Genomic DNA, 26,419 nt, shown 5'->3' with positions numbered 1-26,419 from the left:
AGGCAGGGGAGGTTTAGGCTGGACCTCAGGTAGATGTTCTTCACTGAGAGGGTGGTCGCACATTGGAACAGGCTCCCCAGGGACGTATTCACGGTACCAAGCCTGTCTGAATTTAAGAAGCATTTGGACTGTGTGCTTAGTCATATGGTCTAAACTTCTGGGCAGACCTATGTGGTGCCAGGAGCTGGACTTGATGATCCTTATGGGTCCCTTCCAACTGGGGATATTTTATGATTCTATGATTTATTTTGATCAAAATACCTCATCTTACTTTGAAGTATCTTAATCCTAATATTGAACAGAAGTATTTTTTATATACCCGTTAGGTGTATAATAGGGTAGTAAAAGCTGAATCTAGGCAGTACCAAATACATTCCAGAGTTTTAATTTATGATGAACGCAAAGTAATACTGCTGATAATCTTGATTATTCATTCCCACCTTCCCAACCTCTGTGGCATACTTATTACTTGTGAACAAGAATTAAGATAACATTATATGCTGTTGTTAATTGTGTGGAACTTGTTGCTCTCCAGGAAAGGTACTTGTATTGATGTTTACACTTTACTTGTTACAGCTGGTTATTGTGTAATTACTTACATCCTTGGAGTTGGAGACAGACATCTGGATAATCTTTTGCTAACAAAAACAGGTAATTATTTTTAGCAGTATAATTTTATAACAACAGTTGTTTAATTTCAAGTGTGTCGATAACATTCAAATATGTTGGCTCCATTTTGCTTGCAGATATAGCCCATTGAGTACTGTAGAATATTCTTGTATTCTAAATGTAAAGATATATTGGCTCATCTGAGGTAATATTTGATTCAGTGAATCAAAGTTTAGATTTAAACTGTTAGTAGTGTGAAGTGGTAGTTGAAGAATAAGAGAGCAAGTAGATAAAGTGCACTATAATCAAATGGGGCAGGAGATAACACAACCAATACGTGGTATTGATGTCTGTGTTAACAGCCATTTATGCGTCTGCAGGTAATGGAAGTCCTAAGTTTACCTAAACTCAGGAATGTTTATAAGCACTGGATTTTTGTGTAGGTTTCACTTGGCTTATTTTACAGCCATGTGTTCTACTGTCACACTTCTTAAGACACGTGAAAGCTGGACTTGCAAGTTATTTTTGTTAAGCACAAGTTTTTTTCTTGAGTGATGCTGACCTTTTTTGAAAGTATTAGAGGCATACTACAGGGTAAAATTCGACTGCGTTTCCTTAAGATCATGAAACCTGTCACTGTCATCTTAAACTTTGGTAAAAATCATACTTGCTGTTTTTTTCTTTTCAGAACTTGTTGAAAGCTGAAAAAAGGATGCTCTAATAAGTATTTGTAAAGTAACTCTAAGTCCAAGTTTCCTAATTTTATTTATCAAACAATTTTCTAAATCGTTACATTCCTATTTAGTTGGTTTTCTAACATGGTATCAGAAAGCAGTTTCAAGATCTATTAAGTGGATGTATTTTAATAATTTTATGTACACTGTTCAAAATACAGTAGATATTTAGACAAGTATTGTTAGTAGTCCTATGGAATTGGGTATAATCGTGATGACTTCAGTGAGACTTCCTTGCTAATTTCTGTCTCAGATTGGACTTTCTTTTAACAAAATTGATTCTGTGAGCTTTCCAGGTCTGCATGTTTTTCTAAAAAATTATAAATATGATGCATCCCAAAACAGGGAATGTCACTTAAGACCTGTCAGAGCAAGGTTCACTTTCTCCTACTTGCGTATTTTGTGTTTTTGATGAAACCAAGCCACTACACTACAAAAATCCAAGTGTTTCATCAGCCTGATGGACTAGACTGTTCTGCTTTTTTTTTCTCTCCAGCTTTCTGTAAAATAATAGGAACTAGACAGAGTGCTCTACTTATTAAAAATTCATGGTTGAAGGAGTGAAAATAAAAAAGGTTGCCATTTAGTCAAATGTCCTTTGTAGCAAACCCTATGTATCTCAAAAATTGAAAATAGGAGGTAAGTGTTTTGATTCTCCCTCCCTACCTTGTTTAACTTTTTAATGCCATTTTTGTTGCATTATGTGTATTAAAAATGGAACAGGTAGAATGAATAATTATAGTAATTCTAAATCAATAACTCAGTTTAAAAAATATTTTAATACATTTTTCTAGCTAACATAATTCAGGAACTCAGAAGGAATTCTGTGCTTATTTGAAGTTGAATTGTGCTTTGTATGTTTTTTTTAAGTATAAAAAATATTTAATTTGAAGTTAAACATTTCATTTTTCAGAGAGTGGGAGAGGTTTAAACAAAAACAAAACAAAACAAAATCAGTAAAAAACAACAAAAAATGAAATGTTCGATCTATAAGGAAACTTTTCCATGAAAGCATTAAGCAGCTTAATTGCAAGTGACAATGAAACCATTTAGACAATCAGCATCTATTTTCTTACAGCTTTTTGTTTATAATATACTTGGCAGTTAGAAATGTTTGTTTTCCTGAGGAGTGAAATAAAAATGCTGGATATCGTAGATTGTTTTGCAGGTGGAATTCTAGCTAAGTTGGCTTCATTTATCAGCTCATCTTCTAGGATTCCTCTAACTGAACACTGGGAGTATTGAGAAAAAGTCTTGGATGGGTTGTATGTTGAACATCAAGCTATAATGCCTTGGGTTAAAGGAAAATTAAAATATTTATTGTTTCTAGCTGGATAAAGTCCAGAAACTCTTAGCAAATATTTTGGATACTTGTGTAGCTGTTATGATACCTTGAATACCTTAGCTTCCTCATGAAGAAGAGTTAGAAATTGCTTTTATAATATAGTAAATAATTTCTTGAAGGAAAAATGTGTAAATAACAAAAAATTTTATTTGGGGAAAAGAGAAACATAATATTTTGTTAGTTTACAGTAGGCCTGAAGTATGTATTAATGTGAGTCAGCATACTGTGTAAGGAATAGGTGAAAATTAAACATCTGGCCTTCATTCCAGTGGACGATCTTGATCTAAGCTCGTGGGGGAACAAACACCTAAATCAAATGTATTTCTCCTTATCTGCTTGGAATTGTCCAAATGGACATTTAAAAATATCTCTTGAGAGGTCCCTATCACTTGTCAAAGGATGATATAAAGCATTTTCTATAGCAGGCACTGTTTGGATACTCAGAGTTGTAATTAGTCTTTTAGTTTGAGGGAATGTATATCTTGTGTTTAAAAAGTAACCAAACCATGGCTATTTGGCACAGTTGAAAAATTTAAACAGAACAGCAGAGGGCAGCACGCATCCACGGTAAATTCTGAGTATGAAATTCTTTTCATCTGCTACCTACGTTTTGTAACATACCAAGAGAGGTTTATGTTGGTCATATTTGAAGAGACTTTGTTAAGCTACCAAGAGAAATGCATATGTTTCAACCACTGCATAGACTTGTTACCAAGGTTTCTGTTTCTTGCTACTGAAAATTTCATTGAGTTATAATGAAAAAGTTAATTTATCTAGAAGAATCTAAGCTAAAAGAACTTTCTTAATAAATGATAGGATTCATATATGTGGTTATTTCTTAACTACGCTTAAAAAAATGGAATTTTCTAAGAGTAAAAGACAGAGCCCCAGTTTGGGGTTCACATAATTTTTGTTTAATATAACAAAGTATATCATTACATTTGTTGTATCTACCTGTCTGTCTGAGTTTCAGTTTGGTTGATGTATCTGTATGTGTTGGACTCATTACAGTAAAATTGTTGCATCATCTTTTATTATGTAGGTGGTTATGTTTATAACAGATATGGTATAATTTAAATATTGAGCAACAGATGCTGAAGTTCATAAAAACAAATTATTCCTCACTCAAACTCTTTTGCACTGAGGGGTGAGAATGTCTGTCACCTAATTGAAAAAATTTCCATCTTTAAGACTCCTTGCCTCTGATTATAGAAATATGATGGCTTGTTCATATCAATTTAAAAAAAAAAAAAGTATTAAGATTTGTAGATGCTGGGCCATTTTACTTCACAGGTAGCAGTAGTATTTAGTTTGGAAAGAGATGCTTCTCTCCTAGAAGGAAGGCAAAACATCCTTATCTGTGAGTAATGTTTAAAATAAAAAGTTAAATCTCAGAAAGAGTTGCAAGGTAAGACGGCGAACATCTGAACATTTCCATATGTGAGATAGTGCACTCAGTGCTTTTCAGATAACATCTGTGCAGAAGCAGGTTTGAAGATGACAGCAATGGAAAAAAAAAAAGTAGGAGTCAAACACTCCTTCAGCATTAATTTTTAGATAAGTACTTTGCTAAATACCTTTATTAATGTCACCAACTTCAATAGCATGTAAAAAGCAGTTAAATTTTTAAATACGAATATAAATATTGGTGATCTTCACAGGGGATCATCCTTTTTTAAAAAAGCGGAACACTAAGACATAATATTATCCTTTAGATTTCTCTGTGAAACACCCATTTCTGTGATGCGTTCTAAAGAGAATATATATTTACCTGTTGAACTGCTGATTTTTTTCCACTTAAAGATAATAGCTATATAACAATATATACCTGGTATCTTCTCTGTATGTAGGCATAGCATAAGAATATATTTTGATAATGGACAGCATAGGGGAAGGATATTAAAATGCTTAGCACAAGCTGTGCCCTTATCCATTATATGGATGATGATAATAAAGTTTATCTACAACTTGCTTTTCTACCAGCATATTGACTTAAAATCTGTATCCTAAATAAGTCCTTAACAGCTCATACTATTTTCTCCTATTTTTGCACGGTTTTAGAAAAGTTAGAAGATGTGGTGATTACTAATGACAAATTATGCATTCTGGTATTTTTTTCACTATGGCATTGCTCTATTAGTGAAGGAGAGATTTTGATGGTGACACCAGAAATTGCTAATATACAACTATATTAGCTCTTAAGTTTTGAACTAAATTTTGTCTGTGCACTTATAATTGCATGTTTCTGGAAATATCAGATTCTCTTCCAATCAGTAACTGCCTTTTCTTGCTTTTTATTTGAGTTTTTGCAGTAAAAGTAAAAAATCCTTGAGCAGGGGAGTGGAGAATGGTTAGGGCACTATTTTTTAAGATCTGAGTTTACTTGAAGTTGTTCCACAGTCTTTCCCACTTCTAAAAGGGTGCTAATGTTGTCCTTAAGACTTCTGACAAGTGAGACGCTTTCAAAGTCAGAAATGTTTGCACAAAGCTGTGTAACTTGACTATATGTAGACTATATGTAGGTACCTACATGTACTCTTGCTTCTAACCTCAAAATATGGCAGGAATTAAAATACGGCAAGAATTTCAGGCATACTTCTCTCTTAATGCATTTCCTAAATCCGTATGTGTAGTTTTCTCAAGTGCCTAAAGTCCTGTATTTTTTAAAGGAACTCAAATTTCTAAATAGCTTTCAGTATATAGATACTAGAAAGACACGGCCTTTATATCTAGATGTACAAAAACGGAAGTGACTCAGGACCAAGTGTTTCGCTCATTTTCTTAAATTTTTTCTGTTTAAAAAAAAAAATCACTCAGGTAGGGGGTTGGGATTTAGAAGTTACTCAGGAACAGTGGTAAATTAGTATTTGTAATCTGTTTTTAATTATAAGCATGGCTAATAATTTAAAGCCTTCTCAAATTAAGATGTAATAACTCTGAAGAAGATGGATTATAAGCCAGAGTAAAAATATGATGATAAAAGATCGAGGTGTACGTGTGTTATGGCACTAACTGTAAATTGAAGGAGGAAAATGTTTGTTTTTAAAACATGGAATTTAAAAGCCTTCAGAAAAAGCAATGTGTTGCACAGATTTCACAACTGGTCTAATACTGGCAAGATTGATGATAACTGTATATAAATACATGTGGTGTGAAATCTTGCGGTATGAAATAGTGAGGGGGACCAGAGCCCTAGTACAGGCTACCCAGTGGAGTCTTCATCCTTTGAGATATTCAGAAGTCATCTGGACATGATCCTGGACAGGCAGCTCTAGGTGGACCTGCAGTAGAATTGGACCAGATGTGGCCTTCACAAGATCCTTTCCAACCTTAACCATTCAGTGAAATAAAATTTTAAGAATAATCCTCTAAATTCAGATGAGAAAAGTTGGTTGGTAAGAAACCATCTATGTAACTTTAAAGAACCTTCAGTTGAAGATGTCATAAATTTTGTTGTGTGACATTTGATAATCAAAAAACCTCACTCAATAGTTGCCTAGATATGATGCTGATTTCTCCTGTAGATTTTTTTTCCAGATGTGATTACTTGCCAATATTTTCTTTTATTTTTATTTTTATTTTTTTTTTTGAAGAAAAAGTTGTCACATCTGAGGCTGACAAATCTTGAATGAGTAGTGTTTTTGAGGAGATCATACCTTGAAGAAGGATTATAACTAAGCTGACAAACTAAGTTGCTAGTAGCTTTTGCGTCCTTCATTGCAGGTGTGTAACAGGAATGACATGTATGTTACGGGTCCATCCTCCAGGAGCAAACTACTCCAGCATGGGCAGCAGCTGCCCAGCCCCTCTGCTTCTGCATGGGTTCCTCTCCACAGGCTGCAGTGTGGAGATCTGCTCCATGGGACGCATGGGCTGCAGGAGGACAGCCTGCTCCACCAGGGGCCTCTCCACAGGCTGTAGGGGAACTGCTGCTGCGTGCCTGGAGCACCTCCCCCTCCTTCTTGGTGTCTTCTTGACCTTGGCGCCTGTAAGGCTGTTTCTCACTTCTCTCACTCAACCAGCTGCTGTGTGGCACAGCCTTTTTTTCACCTGTCTTAAATATGCTCTCAAATAGGCAAACAACATCACTTACTGGCTCAGCTCTGGCCAACAGTAGGGCCCTTACCTAACATGGGGCAGCTTCTAGATCCTTCTCACAGAAGCCACACCTATGTCCCCTGCTACCGAAACCTTGCCGTGCAAACCAACTACAGTGATATTTTGTTTGAAGCTCGCATGAAGCTGCTGTTCCAGATTATTTACAGCTGGAGAGTTCAAGTTCCTGTTTTTGTCCTTCTCTTTCTGCTGCTATTTATTATTTTAGCAGGTTTTGGTTAAATCTGCACTCTTTGGTTTCTGATTTATTTTTTGTTGCATCTTTACCTGATACGTTCTCTGCTGTCTGCATAATACAAGGAAGTAGCATCTCCCACACACTATATTTTCATAACATGTTTTTGTATAGGTCACCTTTATGAGATATAACAAGTGACATTTTCCATAGAGTGCCATAGGAAAAAACACTATCCTCAACATCATCAACTTGGGATTAAAAAATGCTAAAAATATCCAAGAATGCAGCTGAGCTATCTCAATCATTAATCATCTTGAAAGTGAGATGCTGGTTGTCATGCCCTGATACAAATTTTGCTTTAGATGATCACTTGAGATACTTGCAACCTTTTATCTTAGTATTAAAAAATTCAAGTCGTTAAAAGTATCTTGATAAGTTTATTATTTATTAACATTAATAATGCAAGTTCCACCTAATTTTCAATATTATATTATACTACCAATTTAATTTGTTCAAAATGAGATTGTTCTTCATTTGTTCCAATTTTAGTTATGTCCTCAAGGACAGCATAAGTCAAGTTTCTTTGTAGAAAGCCCTGAAACAGCAGTGTTCCTTCCAGCTGGCTGGTCAGTCTTTTCTTTAGTGTAGTAGCAGCTTCAGGCTAATATCAAGGGAGTATTCTGTCTTTATTTTGTAATTTGGTATGATGATTTAATTGATCTTGAACTTTCCAAATGAAAATGAATAATATCTGTGTTTAGTACATGGATTTGAAAAGTATTAAATATATTTACTGTATTTAAGTTAAAGTGTTTGACATATGTTTTGAGTCAGCCTAAAAATCTGCTGAATTTTGAGTATAGCTATGGAAGCTGTGATGTTAAATGAGGATGGTCCCACCTTATAGTTTGCTTACTCTTTTTTAGGACTGAGATATAAAAAAGTATTTGATAACTTATGTATGTTTATGTATATCACTCATGTATTACTGTTCTAGAATGATTTAGATACATTTTAGTTACCAGGCTACATTAATGATTGTATTTATCAACTAGTGAATAATTAGTCTGCTTATTAAGCATCCTTGTGATCTCCCTTAGAAAATTGACTGTGATGGAGTTTTTCTTGGCTTGAAGAGTGCTTATGACAGATTTCAAGCAAGCTTCTCCAATGAAAGAACATCTATTATTCAATGAAATGGACAGAGAGATGACTAATTGAAAAATACTACGTTCCAATTTTTTTCCAAGAGTGATGAGTGTCTAAACTTATGAAAATATTAAAATTAATATAGACAGCGGAAGTTAAAACACCTGCAGGGAAACAAATCTGTGTTTATAATGCAATTCAATTCCATAATGATGAAGCAAGACTTGATATGTTCTGTGGTATCTGAGAATAGATAGGTCATGATAATCATTTTCTAGTTATTATTTAAAAGTTTCTCATTTTTTTTATATCCATATTTAATTTTATCCACATGTCATTTTCTTCTATGAATTAGTTATCTAAAAATAAATTTATTAATGTTACTGCAGAGCTCTGCTTTGGATGCAAAATTCAACTTGCCTTGATTACCAAAATTCAACTGTTTCCTTGAGGAAACAGTCACAGGTTGAGCCAGGGGAGAGACATCAGGAAGAATTTCTGTCATGGAGAGGGTGGCCAAGAATTGGAACAGGTTGCCCATGCAAGTGGTGGAGTTCCCGTCCCTGGAGATAAATATTTAAGATACGGTCATGATAGTAAAGGACACGGTTAAGTGATGGGACTCAGTAGGGTCAGACTGACGGTTGGACACGATGATTTAGAAGGTCTTCTCCAAGCTAGGTGGTTCTATGAAATTTCATTTATGTACCTTCTATATGCACATATGGACACTGGCAGAACTGAATTATTTTTTTAATTCAGCTTTATTATTGTTTAAATTCTGCAGTTCAAAAGCTTAGTATCAAACTGAAAATTTGATTGCAAAACAAATTCACAAACACCTTTTTTTCTCTGTATGGTCAATATTTTCAATTTAGTAAGTCAAGAATATTCCTAAAAACTGGCTTCGTAGGGTTTGTGAATTGAACCACTTAGGCTTTTGACGACTGTTTCTGTTTGCATGTTCATATAATACTTAATCTTTATAATATGAATATATTCTAGTGGTTTTTTGTTTGTTTGGTTGGTTTTTTTTTTTTGGAAATTGATGTTTCAGTTTTTTATTTAGCTCCATGTTGCATCTCACGTAAGATTTGGCACTAGTAAAAGGGAACACAGTGAACGTGTTCCAACGAAGTATGGACAATCTTGCAAATACACAAACTCTTTATAGGATCAAAAGTTGCCTTGTGCATTTGAAATGAGATGTATGTAAGTTTTTGTCAAGTTAATGACAGGAACATTACAAACATAGTTGCTCTGAGAAGGGAAAAGTAGAGATCAAGTGGTGTAACTCATGCATTTTTGTACAAATGCAGTATGTTGAGACATTGCATTCAAAATACAATTGAAATACATGTTTCTAGAAATATTTCAGAGGTGTTAAATTTTGTATGTACTCGGACAACTCTTAAAGGATTTTAAGATCATGATTCTTATTTTCCCTTTGGTTAATATAATGTATTACTAAAATAACTTATTGTATACTGGGGCAGCCAAATGGGATACTAGGAAAAAAAGCAATATGTGCATTGACACTTTGATTTGTTAAGAAGTTCTTAAGAAGGAGCAAAGAAGTAGTAGTATCTATAACATGACTATGCACTTAATGTCTATTTGATGTCTACTTATTTTGAACATTGGTTCAGTCTTTATGAATATATTCCATATGTTTAAAAAGTAAACAAAATCCTTACCTTATTTGTTAGTACTCTTGAGTGAATTTGAGATCAGCTTTATTTAAGTCTATAATTTCAAGTTGATATCTGAAAACATGAATTATAAGCCTCATAAAAAATAGTGAATAGTATTTCTTGAGAGAAATTTAGCATCTTCAGGAAACTGTACTTAAATATTTTTTTTTTTTTGAGTATTTTTGCCATTTGATATGTGAAATACTGAGGTAAATGTTTGCCTTTCATCTGTAGGTAAACTGTTTCACATTGACTTTGGTTACATTCTGGGTCGGGACCCTAAGCCTCTACCTCCCCCAATGAAGCTGAATAAGGAGATGGTGGAAGGTATGGGAGGCACGCAGAGTGAGCAGTACCAGGAGTTCCGTAAGCAGTGCTACACAGCTTTTCTCCATCTCCGCAGGTAACAAAACTATTTGGACAAGTTAATAGAGCCTCGGTAAAATAGAATATTGAATATATCAGGGAAGATATTCCTGTTAAAAATTCAAAACTTGTGTCTATGTTCAGAATTCAAACAAGAATTTGTACAAAACAAAGGAAGGAAACCATTACAACACTGGTATAATGTGGAGCTTGAATATAATTGCCTTTTAAGTTAAGGTCCTCAGTTTTACTTGTTTAATAACATAGCTTTTTCATAAATTCTGTGGGGGTATTAAATTGTTTTTTGGACTTGTTTTTGCCCTTAAGCAAGTTCTCTGATTACTGGTGATCAAGTAAGTATCCTTTTAACCCTAAATCATTATTAATTTGTTACTTTACCCTCCTCCAATTTAGACGAGTGATGATCAAAATCAAATTCTTTGCCTTGAAGATGGTATATATAAGCTTAGTTGGATGCAGGTCCCACAGAACAAATACTAGCTGCTGCATGTGGTAGTCAAGTATGTTAGCAGCTTTTGTAGATAGACAGAACAATGGCAGCTAAAGCCTCTTTAGATTTCTGTTTGTGGAGGAATTGATCACACCTTCAGATTTTGAAGCAGTTTCATTTCTTTGTAGTGACCATATAATTTTCCATCAGCTTTCTGAGCTGTGTAGCTCATCTTTCTGTTTGAACATCGAAAGCATGTAAGCTCTCTTGGTGTGTCCTGTGACTGATTTAGTACATTTTCCTTGTAGATGAAAGAATGTCATTTTAGATCACACAATATAAACCTTCAAATATATGAAATAAAACAGAAATATTAAAAGAATGTGAAAATACCTATATGAAAAGTACATAGCCAACGATATTAAATGATACCAGAAAAAAGTCACAGGTAGTTTCTCCCTTGTTAAAAGAAGAAAAAGAATACGGCATTGTTTTATAGACTTACTAACAGCATTTCAGTAGAATGAAAAAGCAATAGCATGTTAGTGGCAAAGATTGTTTGACTTCAGAGAAGTCTAATAGGAAGGCCAATATATATTAAGTGTTCTGAATTTTTCTCAAAACTTCACAAATCAGAAATACAGTATACTGAAAGTAATACTTTGTTTTTTAAACTTAGTTTTTTTCAGTGAACAGGTCTGTTATGTCAGTGAAGGATTATCCATTGCATTAACTAGTTTATGTAATGTTTTGCTACAGAGGTGATACTCAAGTGTGGAGTGCAGCAGTCATTTTGGTATAAAACTGAACTGTAAATCAAGATAACTTCATTTTTAATTCTGGGACTATAGTTGTAATTATGTCTCCAATAAGTTGTAACTATGTCTCCAATATTTGTTCAGGTTTATAGGAAAACATTTTTAAATGGTTTTGGATTTCTCTTTAAGGCATAGGATAGCAGAGGAGGCATAGGATAATACTGGTATTACAATAACTATTACTTTAAGCAGCTAAAATTAAAAATGATCAAGATTACTTGTTTATTGAGGCAGGAAAAAAAAATATGGAGGAATGTCTTGGCTCTAACGGTTCTGCACATTGATGCCAACCTGTTCACAGATACTTCTGGCTAAGTACGGTGAAATCATAACTTCTAATTGCTAAATCGAAATGCAAATTCCCTATTTGTTATCTCTATCAGTTCCTGTTTTATTCTTCATTTCCCTGGGGTATAGACAGTGTTCTGCATGTTTCAAATGCTGAATCTGCCTTTCAGGGTTCCTGGTAGAATACTGTTGCAAAGCAGAAACAAAAACAATTTTCAACTTTTATAAGTGGAAAAAGTTTGTTCATAGTTTTAGATGAAAGAAATTTTGCATATGATCATTGCTGAAGGACTTTTGTGGTTGGTGTGTTGTTTTGTTTTTTTCCCCTGGGGAGAGATGACTTTCCACTTTTTTGAACACCACTGATCAGTTGTATGTGTTTGTCAGCAGTGCTGTAATGAAGGAGCAGCCCACATGTGCTGAATGTGCTGCAGGGCACGTTGTAGCTGTATCCTCACTTGTGGCATAGCAGCATTTTACACCTTTTTTATACATGTTGAGCTTACTTAAAAACGCTCAAGTCCTATTGTGTGTCAGCTTTCCCTCCCCTTTGAATTCCCAGTTTACAACTCTTCAGCACAATCTGTCAGAAAAGAATCTAGAATCAACACCTGAAGATATTTTTCCAACAAAATGTCTAATGTTAGGGTGAATTTGGGTTGTTTGTGGACCAGCTGTGAGCATCTTGACACCCTCTGTCTCATGTGCCACTATGCACCAGTATGCATACACCCTTGCTTCTGGCTCTTCATTCTATTTTTTTTGGTTCTATTTTTTTTGCCTGTCCATGGCATACCATGCACCTGCATAAGACCTTATCGAGAGTTAGCATCAGTCTCTGCGCTCTTGCCATTTGTCTATCACACCCTGTTACACATCTTGTTCAGTCTCTGGTTTGTCCAGCCCTTCTCTTTCTGCCCAATTTCTCGCTACATAATTCAGGTTGCTTACATCTGAATGCTATTATTAGGAGCATGAAAAGTGAAGAAAGTAGTCTGTCCTTGGCAATTGCTATTGCTGTAAGCTACCAATGACGTAGGAATAGTTTTGAGAGTGCTTATCTGTAAGCTTTTAAGTATGTTTAAACTGAAATTTGCTAGTTTCAGACAAGTAGAAGAAATCTTTATGAAAACCTATGGTAAGCATTTCAGGCACCTAAAGCAACTCGACTGCCAGAGTTTGTAGCCAGATGTAATTTTTATTGTGCTAAAAGACATTTTCCAGATTCCAGCCTCTTGCCTTTGGGAACGTGAAGCAGAACAGCTGAAACAAATTAGACAAAAGATTTCAGTCCAAACAGTTTAAAATAGTTGTGTTCTAAAGAGTTGGATCTTACATTGAAATGTTCTAGGTAGTACTAGTTCCTGTTACTAGGTGTCAATAGTTTTTGTTAGAATTAAGCTTTCCAAGAGAGATTTTTGTTGAGCAGTATTTGTAGAGTATGGTTAAGAGTCATTTTCTGTAGTTAAAATATTTCATGGTATTATGATTGCCAATTTATATGCATTTACAAGTTTGCTAATAAATTTTACTACTAAGAATTCTTTTTCTATCATCAAAGAAGCTCCTGCTGCTCTTCGAAAAGCAGTATTTCAGATTTTGAAGCTTGTTGCTTACTTTGTCTCTAAAAGAAAACTGTCTCTCTTAAGGGAGTAAGGGAAGTTTCAGTTTATGTTGAACAGCTTGGAAATTATCCTTTCAAATAGCAACTTAGAGCTAATTTCCTGCAAGGGTAAAATTATGTTCTTTAAAAGATTTGCAACACCATATTAAAACTTAAAACTACTCTGTCTTTTCTCTTTAAATGGTTATAACTGACATCTGTACTACCAAAGTTACTGCAGCTTAACTGAGCAACTGCAGACTTAGTATCTGGTTGAACCACTCACAGTCAACCTGTTATGGCAAAAGCCCTCACAGCAACGTGAAAAATCATTCTAATTGTGAAGACTTCATTTGTTTGAATGCTAATATATATAATATTGCTGTATAACTGTTACACAATTAATAAAGTTAACCTTTGAATCAATATCCAAGCTTATGCTTGGTCTCCTAGGAGTGGGAGAAGGCATTAAATGTTACAGTATTTGAAACTGTTTATATTTGGTGTGTCTGTGGATAAACATTGTTCTAAAATATGTGCTATTTTTATAAGATTGTTTAAAAAACAAAAAAAGAATCCAACATAAAAAAAAAAAAAAAAAAAAAAAACACCAAAAAAGCATGGTCTGTGTTCAGTGTTGGCAGTTCAAGACAAGACTTAAACTGTCATTCATATTACTGGATATCTTAAATATGTCCAGATAAAGTGGTGTGTATGCATCTCCTCTGAAACATTACCAACTCAAGTTGATCTTATTTCTTATATGAAGTTGTTCACAAAATGTTGTCTTTTGTACATTTTACAAAGTATTTATCTAATCTGCTCTTCTACTCAGGTATTCCAACTTGATCTTGAACTTATTTTCCCTCATGGTGGATGCCAACATTCCAGATATTGCTCTTGAACCTGACAAGACTGTAAAAAAGGTAACAGGAAAGCTTTCCTTGTCTTTAATTAACCAAAAACATCATATTATGAAATTTTCAGTCACTTCTGATGACTTGTGTGTAACCAATGACCTGAGGAGGCTTGCACCTGTTCTATGAGGTCTAAGTGATTTCTAGAATCACTGAAGTTAAAGGCGGGAATATACATTTGAAGTTGCCTAGTATGTGTGCTCATCCATATACGCAGAATTGATCTTTATCACCCATGGAGTCCTTGCCTAGTCTGCCCTAGCACTCTGTTCCAAGTGATATTTCAACATTCTGCTAAGAACGGTGATCATACCTTAATGAAAAGCTTTTGATGGGTGAAGCAGTCAACGCTAACTGTATCATGAAAGATTGCAGGATTATAAACTAGGTGGAACAGTCACATATAGTTTTATAAAACAGTAACTGAGACTTTTTACTTCTTCACTAGGAAATCTTTGTTGTGAAAACAAACTAACAGGTGTCCCCTAATTCTGATTTTGTCTCGTTGCTCCAGCCTGCATCATTCTTCTCTATTTGGTGTTTCACCTACTGTTGACGTTGAAAATACCGGATAAATGTTCCCATAAATTTCATTGCACTTACATTTTAGGCAAATGTTGGCTTTTTTTATAACCTGATTTCTAGTGAAGGGCTATCTCTTTTAATTCCACAAAAGACTTTGTGGAGCCTGTGAATCCAATGAAAATCAGTTCAGTTCACTTCTGATTCAAGCTCTGTACTTTCTCTAAAGATCAACCTGATCTTTAGTGTTTTCAATAAGCTATGAATGCAAAGATCCACAATTATTTAAATTAATATTTCACATTCTAATGCAATTCTCTTGAAGGTAAGTGAATTGACTCCAACGAAGCTTTTCTTTTAGCATGTAAGAATATACTTCTATGTTGAGCATTTCCTAATTTCAAATTGATATAAAAGAGCTCATATAGTCATTGTTTCATTTCTGCAAATGATGACATAGTGTGTTTTTTTTGTCTGTTTTGTTTTGTAATCAAATTCGGTCTCCTTGTTTTACATTGCCAATTAACATACGTTTTTCTTCTTAGTATCTTGATATCACATTTTATCTTGGACAACACTCCTGTGAATTATACCAGGAGCAGATTTTTTTTGTAGTAAATGATAGTAGGATGTCAAATTCTCTAAAATATTTTTAAAGGATTCTTTTACTGTAGTAATGTCTGAGTGTTTCAGATGCTTATAAAATTCGTACTTAAAAGAAGTTTCCTCCCTTGTTTTGAAATATTAATTCATATAAAATATTAAATTAAGATAGAGAATTGAAAGCCAACAAGTCTTTTCTTCAGCTGAGAAGTATGTTACAGTTCACTGATACACAGTAGCTAAAATCAGGTTTATCTCAAGCCTGATTATAATATATCCAATCGGAGATAATACACATAGAAGAAAGAAGCAAAATCTGAAAGGAAGTTCATAGGCATATGAATTAGATCAATGTACTTACCTCTATATTTCATTACTAAGTATAAATAATAGTCCCCTTTTTGATGAAAGTAGTGTATGTTTATTTGCTGTCTGGTAGGTCACTTAGGTCAGATACAGCAGAGTTGTTGTCATACTGAGCTCTGGCAATGCTGCAACTTTGAGATCTGCATTTTTTACCCTGATGAAATTTATTCTCATCTTAGAGGCTTGAAAATGTTGAGAGCTAGACCTGAGTCAGTAAGTCAAGTATTTGTTATAAGGAATGCAGATTGCTTTCATGCTTTAAAATGTTGTTTAGTTGGGGAAGAGTGAAGATCTTCAAATTTCATGCAAAATAATTATAAATGGGTAGAGATAGTATACTGAGAGAACAGATTTCACTGTCACAACTTCTGTAAATTCATTTAGAGTGTGCTTGTTCCTTAAAAAAAAAAAAAAAACAGAATAAAACAAACACAATACAGTATTATCAGAAAGATAACTAAACTGTTTGGCTTGTTCATAAATGTTTTTTTACTTCATGGTCTTCTCAATCCTTTGCCCCAAATATAGTTATTTTAATAAACTAATTTTTTGACAGGACAGCAAATGAGAGGTTCAGGTTTGGACCTTTTGGTTTAAGAATTGTAAAATAAATATACCTGTGGAATTTCTGCAAAAATGATACATTATGGTGAGATCTTGAAAGAGCAGGTGAATAGAGGACTCTCTTATAAAGCAGGTGTTGTTATTATGATCTACTGGATGAAAACAACTATGTTCAAAGCAACTATGAAAATATTTTGGTTTTGGTTTATCTATTTCTTTTTTTACTTTAAAGAAAAACATCAGGTAAACAGCTATAAAATGGCTAAGCAGCAGAATCATCTCAATTCTTTGTAGAAGAGTGAAGAGGTCACTTTTTAGATAGTGATAGAAATTTTGTTTTTAATGTTTAATATCCATTAGCCTGTCTCAAATCAGTTCTGAGCTTTGTTAGTACCAATAAGAAAAGAGAAACAAGGTGTGTTGTACCTCTTGGGCTGAGTGGCAAGTTTGTTCAGTCATTTAACAAGATAATACTGTACCTTGTTGTAGGAAAATTGAATAAATGCCTTCAGCATCTCAATTGATTTTTTTTGTTTGCCTTTTTTTAAAGCTTTAAACAAAAAATCCATATATATTTCAACAGACTCAAATTAGCTAAAGATCCATTTTGGACTGACCCGTAAAATTAAATTACCTTTATGTGAGTCAAGTCAATAGCCATTTCAAAGATAATATCACTTTCATGGGAAGCAAAGGTGGAGATGTACAAACATTTCTGTATCTAAGAAGGTATCCTTCTTATAATAGTTATGGTGGATTTTTTTTTCTTTAGTTTCCTTACTGGTGCTGTAGTATCACTCACTCTCTGTTTTGTAGAGCCTTCATTTTTTTTTTTTTTTTAGAAGGCCAGTGATCTAGTTAGGCTCTGATCTCACAGGCAGCTGAAGTCAGGTCACTGAGGAAACAGGTTGGGTTATCTTTATTTCAAATCTCTCAGATATCAGAATATTACTTAGGATGAAACTGTGAGAAAATGTATATAGTACAAAACTTAATTTTCCTTTTTAAAGAAAGGAAAGTTATTGAAGGTGGAACATTATATTTCAATATATTTTGGTGTTCAAACTGTTCAGCATTCCTTGACATTGGAATTTTTTAGTAGGTGCAGCAATCCTATTAGGAGCAGGTATAAAGTATTCTAACTATACTTCCATAGGTATCTCTTAACAGGATCAAGAAAAAAGGCACCTTGTAACATACTTAAATGAGTGTATTCTGAGCAAATTCATTTACTGGGCTGTTCTTGCCTCACAGGTTTCTGTTCTCATTGAAACGGGTATGCTAGAGCACAGTCCACGGAGTTGAGGTAGTAAGGGGGATTTTTCTGCAATGACTACTCTTCTGATTTCTCAAAGGGAAAGCATTATGCTTAGGCAGTACATTGGGCTGTGTTCTGAGCAGCTTTGCAAAGAGATGTAATGTGTCATTCTTGCTTCTGAGCAAGAATGCTGCAAGAAATATCTGTCTGCTGATGGACAATATATAAAAATACTCTGGTGAGTAAAACATCAGAAATATTTGGTGTTCTTCTTTTCGAAAGTTACAGAAAACAGTATGCCTAATTCTTTGAGTATGAATGAGTGCTTAATTTTTACTTTAATTCAAGTAGAGGAAAGAACACTGCAGCCATTTTGTATGGCTTCATTTCTTGTACTTTCTTTTGTTACCTGTGGTATGTGTATGTATAACAAGACACTAATGAGTTTGAAAAGGTAATTGGAAGTCTGCCATCTTTTGCCTTAAGTTCAGACAAATCAGAAAACAAACCAAGATAATGGAAAAATTATGATGTAGAGTATGCCCTCTTTACTGAGGCTGTGGATGATACAAATTGTTCTTTGTTTTTAACAGTTTAATTCTGCTATGGTGATAGAATCTTTTTAGAGAAATCTGAATGAGAAGGCACACCTAAGGAAAATGTTACTAACCTGAGGAAGAAAAAGGAAGGCAGGATCTTTAGTTGTAAGCTGTTTTTGCTGAAGAAACATCTACTTTCCAGTAACACGTTATAGCCCAAGGAGCTAACTGGAAGATCTTAAGCTGATTATAAAATTACATTCTATCAAAAAGCATGTTGTCTGGGTGTCATTTCTGTCCAATGCTTGTGAAATGTCTTTGGGAGAAATATGTATCGAGTCAAGGCAAAAGTGAAATAGCAGCTTGTCATGTACAACTTTCTGTAAAATAAGTATAGATTACACCTGTTTGACATGGTTTATGGCACAGGATGGAGTAAGCAGAGTTGGGCTCTCTGTTTATATCATCTTTGAAGGTACTTTCACATTCTTCTTGTTCAAAAGTGAGCAAGCTCTACACAAACTGATTTTGCTTATCAGGGGGAGAAGACTGGGTATTTTCTTCTCGTTAATGTTAAATGTACCAGAAACTTCTGATGCTTACAGCTGGAGTTGTGGATTTGGAACACACTACAGTTTGACAGTACCTTCTTACTTGCTTTGTATAAAATCTGTGTTTGGAAATTAAACCAATGCTGACCTTAATGATGCTTTCTTACACCTAAAACTGAACTGAAAATGAATGTCAGTATTGGCTGGGCTGGAGGGAAAAGGAAAGCTCTTGGTTTCAAGTTTCACCATTATTCTTTGATGTATAGAAAATATTTTCTAACCAGCTCTCCACTTCTAGTGTGTATCACTAGGTAGATCATCTAGTACCTTTAAATTGAAAGAAAGTTTTGGTTTAATGATTTAATTCCCTCAATCCAATTTCAATCAGTATTTTTCCCAGTAAAAGAATGGTGAAGAGGGGGGGGGAAAGGGGTTGCAAATCAAAGCAGAAAAGTCAACTATACAGGTTATCTCCACCCCATAAAACCATAGAAATCCTCTTCAGATTCTTGATGTTTTGTTTAACATGAAAACATTTGTCAATTTTTGACCAAGAAAAAGGATCAGCAAAGCTTGAAATTAGTTGTCTTTTTTTTAACCTTTCATGTCCTTTTGTCCGCTCCATACTATTCATAAAGAAACCTGGTGGACTAGTGTGCTTCACCTCATGGGTCAGGATACCATCTCCTACCGCTTCCCTTTGATTTAGGCTTCTCTGAGAACCCCCTTTGGCTCAAAAATGTTAGAAAATGAACTTAAATTGGAAAATAGTGGAAAGTTCTACCCTGTTTGCCTCTTGCTTTCTCTGACCTCTGAGGTAATTGCCTTTAACTTTTCCACTCGTTGCTTATTCTTTTCCAGATCTCAATTTTCAGGAAAAGGACTGGGCTGAAATCTGTTTACATTGACTTGTCAGTGCATAACTGAGGATAAAATGCAAATCCCCTCCGCGCCTTTTTTCTGCCACTGTTACTTGCCTTTGTATTTCTCATGCAGCTGCAATGCTAATTGACAATTGTTACTTTTTTGAAATAATGCTATAATTTTAAACAGTGGTAACTAGAATCTTCATTCAATTACGCAGGCAGTTTTGTGTAAGGAGGAGTTATGCCATCACTCTTCCAATGTAACAAATGCATTTTGCGTTGTCGTCTCTCAACAACAAAAAAAAATCTGATTTTTCTGCAGGAAAGCCAGATGGCTTGTGTCTGTCCTTCATAGCAAGTTTGACCTTTAAATTAGAAAACATCAGGGACCAGTGATTCATTGGCACACAAAGAACTCGGCAGGCATTAAAGGACAGTGTTATAATTGACTGAACTGTGTTTCAGATGCCCATTGATTAAAGAAGGTGCTGCAAAGATGCTGCAAGTGTGTCATTTATAGGTGAGCTTAAGGGGATTGTAGATGGAAGGTAACTTTTTTATGAAAGCCCTGTTCAAATTTGATAGCACCTTTGGATTTACACAGGAAAAGGTTAAATTCTGATGATTCAGTGGAGCGGGGAATTTTCTTACAGAATGGACCACTTAGAACACTTTGTGTTTCCAAATCTATGTAACCTTTAACTAGGTCTCACTACACCTGATGAGAAACAAGTGGTAGAAATGTCTGGAAACTGGGAAGAAGAGAAAGCAGGCATCCTTTAATTCTTTTGCATTAAACACATCAAAGTGCAGTAATTCTTGTTCACAGGCAGAAAAGCTGAAACTGAGAAACAATGTGACTTAAGGTGCAGAGAAAGTTTGAGCCAGTTTGTTTCTAATGCTGAGTTAATTTATGAGGTTGTAGTAATACTCCCTCTCTTCTTTCTCCCTCCTCCCCAGAAGTCAGTCACTGGATAATTGAGAGTTAAGTTCACAAGTCAGTGAAGAGGAAAAGGATTCTCATTTGTTGTCTGATCTGCATTTTTAGACAGCAGTAGATATCTGTCCCTGTTTACCTAACTGAAAATAACAATGTTTTTTGAAAGGTGGAGCTAGGAAACATTTCTGAGGTTTATTAATGTCAAGAGATTTAGTATTATTTCTCTGTAGGAGAAATAAACTCAGTTTTGCTTGGTCAGTCTGTCTGTTTCTGTATTTATATTTACTTCCTCCTCAGAGGAGGTTTATTCTTTGTAATAGTGTCACATTGACATTGAACTCATTTTGCCTAGGCAGACGTTCATCTTTCTGTCCATTTGGGTAATGATGCTGCAGCTGCACACCCAGCTTTTCTCTTTCTAGGCTGTTGATTCTGCATGTATACTCATTCTGAAATCCAGAAAGGATGGAATAAACTTCACAGAGTGAAGTGAGAGCAAGAACACCCCAGGTTCCTGATGCTTTATATCATGCTGTTCATTTGGTCATAATTATTTGGCCAATATGATGAAATTCTGAACAGGAACAGTATGACCTTTGCATATTGCGTCAGCTAAAACCCATATTTTTCTGGAAGCTCAATTTACAGATCCTCACTAATGGGTTTATTAGCTTCCATTTTTTGTTCTGTTTAAAAGAAACAAAACAGAAGTCTGCACAGGCTTGTTTAGAAAGTGCAGTTTGTTCAAATCAAAGCCTGGAAAACAAAAGCTGTTGTCAGAATAGTCCTTCAAATAAAATTGTACATGCAAATAGAGCACCTGAAGAGTTTGTACAGTGACTTGTTTGGACTGTGTTGTAATCAAGCAGCAAGGAAAGCAGGAAAGACCTTTGCTGAACTAGGTGAAACATGGTAAGGGTTAAGCCAAGAATTAATGCTAATTTCTGCTACATGTACACTGAATGCTAACTGTTGGAATAATCTTACGGGAAAACAGTAAAAATCATGAAAACCTCACTAAACATTACTTGTTTGGCTATCAGCTATTTTATTTGAGCTTTAATAGTAGTTGATGCATATTAAGACCCAATCAAAAAGAACACTGAAGCTTCTATTTGATTTGAGTAGCTGACTTTGCAAAGAGCAATCCCATATTAAAGTGATAAAACTACACAATAACTAGCTACTTAGCTAGTTGTTGCAGTAAACAGCAGCAGTGCTGCTTAATGGCGCTGGAAGAGTAAGAGTAGAACAGCCAGCAGTCTTGGAATGGCTGACTTGAAATTAGTCTGAGAAAAATAGGGTGGAGAAAGGGCTTTCATATGTCCATGTGATATTAACTCAAAATATTTTGCTACTTTCCTCAGTAATTATGTCAATCATAGCTGCAAATGTTTGTAAAACATAGATTGGTTAACTACACCAGCAGTATTTCTGAACTGAGTTTGAGTATGGTATCTAAATCTCAAGCCTGTCACACATCCAAAAATGCAAAATAGCAAAAGGGAGAAGGACAAACCTGGAGATTTATTTGCTGGAAGAAAACAGAGGCCTGTCCATTATCTTAAACACTTCTACGACTCTTAGGTGGTTAGGCTTTTGAGTATAGTCTCCTCTATGCTGTCATCTGGATTTTTATAATGTACATAGATCTGTGGACATGATGTGGAGTTTTCTCTGAAATGAGCTTCATATAACACATCATTACTGTTTTGAAAATGAGTCTTTTTAGTTTTCTGTGAAGACACATCAAGCAAAAATGAAGTATGAATTTACCATCAGATAACTGTCTGTTATTCTGGTTGATATTATCTTCTTTTCATATCAGTTACCTTTGCAATTTCCCTTTTAGTGAGTTGTCACATGAAATGTAAGTATACCTAACGTTTAATTTTCTTTGAAATTTCATATATTTGAAATGGGTGTTGGGGTGTGCAGGATTATGTGGTGGGAATTATCAGTATTTTGCATGAAATAGTTTAATTCCTGCTGTAGTCTGATCTCTCATGATGTTCTACTTCCCAGTAACAATGCTTGTGCTGTGGTACTACTTTCAGTTATTCCAGAAGGTAGCTGGTGGGATTCTAGTTTGTTTGCTTTGATCAGGCTGCATCATTATAAGATCCTGGGTTTTCTGCTATGCATGGATAAAGTGACTACTTGATTTTCTTTTTTGGGGAGAGTGGGGCAGCATTAATTCTAATTTTAATTCCATTTCTAATGAAATTAAGAATGCTTTCTAGTGAAGCACAGGTATTTCTGCAGCAAAAGGGTACTCAGAACTGATGACTGTTTGGTTACCACCCCACGTGCACTAAATGTTAACACCTTTCCATTTGTTTAAACTGTTCTAGAAAGCATAATAATATAAAAGCATAATAATATAGCTGCAAATTGTGACCAGATTAAAATATGTAAATGCAGTTTTAGACAATAATAAAAGTGGTGTGTGAGTTTATCTTTACACAGAAAAGGAAGACCTTTCATGTAATGCTTTAATCTGAAGTCTCTGCAGATACTGAAAAATTCTTTGCAGAGAGTGGCAGTTACAGGCTGTGTGAAGACCCTTGATATTTCAGTATCAGTTACCAAACCCTACCAACCAAACATCCTATTTCTGTTACTATATTGTTTGCTACCTGTGCTTGACCTCTAATTTGGGGAAGGTGCAGGGGCTGCTAAGTGTCCAGTTCCTCCTCTCGTACTGCTTTTCACTTGAGTTTGCTTCACCAGCAAACTTATCATAGATGAGAAGCCTGTGATTTTTCATGGGATGATCATGGTGCAAAGTAGTATTTATTCTTGGTTACATTGTAGAACTTTTTCCTTTTTTTTTTTTGCTTGTTACTTTGCAAAGTTTCCCTCTTCTTCCATGTGACTGCAGCAAGTGATTGTCGATTTAACTGAACAACAGTAAAATTCCTAGTCACGTAAATTCATATACTATGCATTTCTTTTATTTTACCCTGTATTTAGTACTAAATTATCCGCTGTGCAGGTGGATAGATAGTGGGCAATTTGAAACCTTTAGGCTGAATGTCAGTATTTGCATGGGTTCTGTCATTCTTTATACAGCCTTTTCACCCTTAAATGTTCAAGGTTACTGTTGAGACGTGTTTAAAAGAATGTGTTTAAAGTTATTGTGTGCATACAGTATGGGGTTTAAAACTTTCCTTTCTGGAAACAAAAGCTTAGCTAGATTCATCAAGTATATTTCTTTCCTCTTTTTGACTAATGCTAATAGCAAGTTAATAAGACTCATTTAATTCAAATGCCAAAACAAGAACTCCAGGTAAATAATTCAGGTGGGATGTTTTTGATGCATTCCTAGTGACCGTTTTTTTTAAACGTGTAGAATGATAAATTTTTTTTCTTAAATGTGTAGAATGAGATAATTGTATAACTCATCATAACTTGACCCCCAAATTCCCTTCTACCACCATGCAGAAATCTCTTGCTAATTTCACCTCCTCTGTGAGAAGCCACTGTCTTTCACAATATATGGTTTAGTTTGGAGCTGAGAGATTTCAGATAACAATTACTATTGGTTTTGTTACAAGAACCATAAGTCAGTATATATTAATCTTGTTGCTGCTGTTACAGCTCAAGAGGTAATTTGTCATCTTGCCATGTTTCTTCTCAGCTAGGTTGCAGCAGTCATTTTTAATTGCAGTGCTGAAAAACTTCCAGGCAAAGATCTAGTGCTCAGCAGCATTTGATCCTGCTGTTAATTGCAATCTGATTTTAGGGTCTAGCTGTGGCTAAATTTTTTTCCACATATATATGTATGCCAGTCTGTTCTTGGGGAAGGTGGGAAGTAGTTTAATCCTAAATCCCATAGAGTAAAGCAGCATTTTAACATCAGTAACTGCAGTTCTGTGAACGGATTAGGAAACAGTTGAAGTGCTCCATTACTAGAGTTTTAAGAGTGTTAGTGTTTTTTTTGTTTTTTAAACTGCAGTTAGAAATTTTGTTAAAATCTCATTGCATCACTTTTTCTACAAGCATTTAAAAAGGTGTGACAGAAATCTGTGGACTCATTTGGGGAGGTATTTGAGCTTGTGTATAATTGCAGGCATGTGAGTAGTCCAAGTTCAGTTGGATTCTTCTGCATGTTTTATTGACTGTCAAACTTCTAACATATGTGGGCGATAACAAACCTTTTATTATGTTTGTTATGAAAATGAAAGTTGTATAAAATTAGCCTGAAATACCCTTTTAATTTCCTCCCTGTGATCTGCTTCCTTGGGAGTTTGAACATTTTTCAGCTTAATCATCTAGGCTTTCATACTGATGAAACTTTGAAGTTGCAGAAAAACTCAATTTGTAGCAGTATGTTTGAAGTAAGTTTAGAGTTACAACTGTATTTTGAGTGAAGTGGTGTTGTCTTTCTGTACCTGGCAGGCTAACTTAGGCTTTTATGGTGGCACTGAAGGGCACTCCCCTGCAATACCTCGCCTTTGGAAACGATGCAGAGTAATAATTAACTGATATCTCAGAATTTTTCTTATCATAAAGGGGGCGGTTGCCTATGTGGTATCCTTGATGTTGAAAAAGAATGCAAAGAGAAGGTGGTATTATCTCTCTAATGTCTTTATTAAGAACATTGCTGAAATAATTTGGTATTTTTTTTTCAATGTGTAAAGGTAAATGAATGGAAAATATTCAGGAGAGATGTTATTCTGTCTCATAATCTGTTTCTTCAGTCTTAGCCAGGATAAGGTTAAGAAGCAACTTAAATCATTTGATATTTGCCTACGTGAAATATATTTGTGATAGACAGCTCTTTAATGTAAAAAAAAATTAATGAGCTCAACTGTTTGAGATGGAAATTGGACAAGTTCAGATAGGAAATAAGCCACAATTTTTAAACAAGGCAATTAATCATTGAAACAACCTACCTAGGATGTGATTCATTCCCTCTCACTGTAGAGTCTCTGTAAAAGAGATTGTCACAAATAAACTGGGAATTATCAAACAATTTTTGCATCAAGTCTATACTATTTTACCTAGCTCATTATGCAAGAGACTGAGTAGATGGATACGACAGTCTCTAGAAGAGCTCACATCCCTTGAAATTTACCATTATGAACATAAAGGAAGTGATTAGATGGCTGCAACTGTTTTCTGCAAGTGTTGGAAATTTGCTGAGGGATTTTTATATTGTGACCAGTGCTACTTTGCAAAAACAATGCTGGGATCTTAGCATCCTTAATTTTATTTAGGGAAATCAGGACTTGCTAGGAGTTCTTAAACAGCACAAATGGTTTTCCAAATTGACCTCTCATAGGTAGCATTGTTACACAAGAGATTTGTTTTTCCTGGAAAAAATCTGAACACTCACCATTCCTGTTTGCAAGTCTTGCTTTACAGACATCACCTCATAAAATTTAGAAAATCATGATGTCTTGATATTTTTTTGCATTTTACAGAATCTGTGCATCAAATTACTTGAACTCACCCAAAATGCTTATGCATCTACCTTTTATGTGTTCTGAGCAAAAAGGCATGTCTGCAAAACTAACTTAGCTCCCAAAAAGCAAAATGTTATTTCTTTTTCTGAAACTGCTGAAGCTCTTGCCAGTTCTATGTATGGAAGTTCTGAATTTTAAAAGAAATGTTTGTAGTAATGGTTCTTATGAGATGTTGCCATCTGGAGCAGTCCTGAACAATTGCCATGGAATTAGCTGGAATTCACTAAAAGGCATCCACTGTACCTTTGTAAATATTCATGGGTCAGGGCATTACCAAGGCTGTAAAAGAGGAATATAGATCTTGGTATTCTATTCTTAATTACACTGCTTTAATTCTTAGGGAAATTGCAAGTACCAAGCAAGATGTGTTATTGGTACAATAATGGTAATAGTTAATATATGTTGTCAAATAAAAAAAAAAAACAGTGTAGGGGGGTAGCAGTGTCTCCAACTGACTGTTCATGGAGG

The 26,419-nt window shown here is 34.8% G+C and overlaps 1 protein-coding gene across 2 annotated transcripts in view; it reads left to right on the top strand.

Moving 5' to 3' along the window:
• Positions 1-26,419, top strand: part of PIK3C3 (phosphatidylinositol 3-kinase catalytic subunit type 3) — a 69,582-nt gene that overhangs the window by 38,997 nt on the left and 4,166 nt on the right. For both annotated transcript variants that reach the window (XM_068666584.1, XM_068666585.1), the window contains 3 exons: positions 577-651; positions 10,060-10,228; positions 14,187-14,277. In XM_068666584.1, coding sequence (XP_068522685.1) covers positions 577-651; positions 10,060-10,228; positions 14,187-14,277 — 335 coding nt within the window. The remainder of the gene's footprint in view (positions 1-576; positions 652-10,059; positions 10,229-14,186; positions 14,278-26,419) is intronic.

This window comes from Anas acuta, chromosome Z (assembly GCF_963932015.1).
Source record: "Anas acuta chromosome Z, bAnaAcu1.1, whole genome shotgun sequence".
NCBI classification, from domain to species: domain Eukaryota; kingdom Metazoa; phylum Chordata; class Aves; order Anseriformes; family Anatidae; genus Anas; species Anas acuta.
Note: the sequence above shows the minus strand (reverse complement) of the source record. Positions and strands in the feature narration are given on the sequence as shown.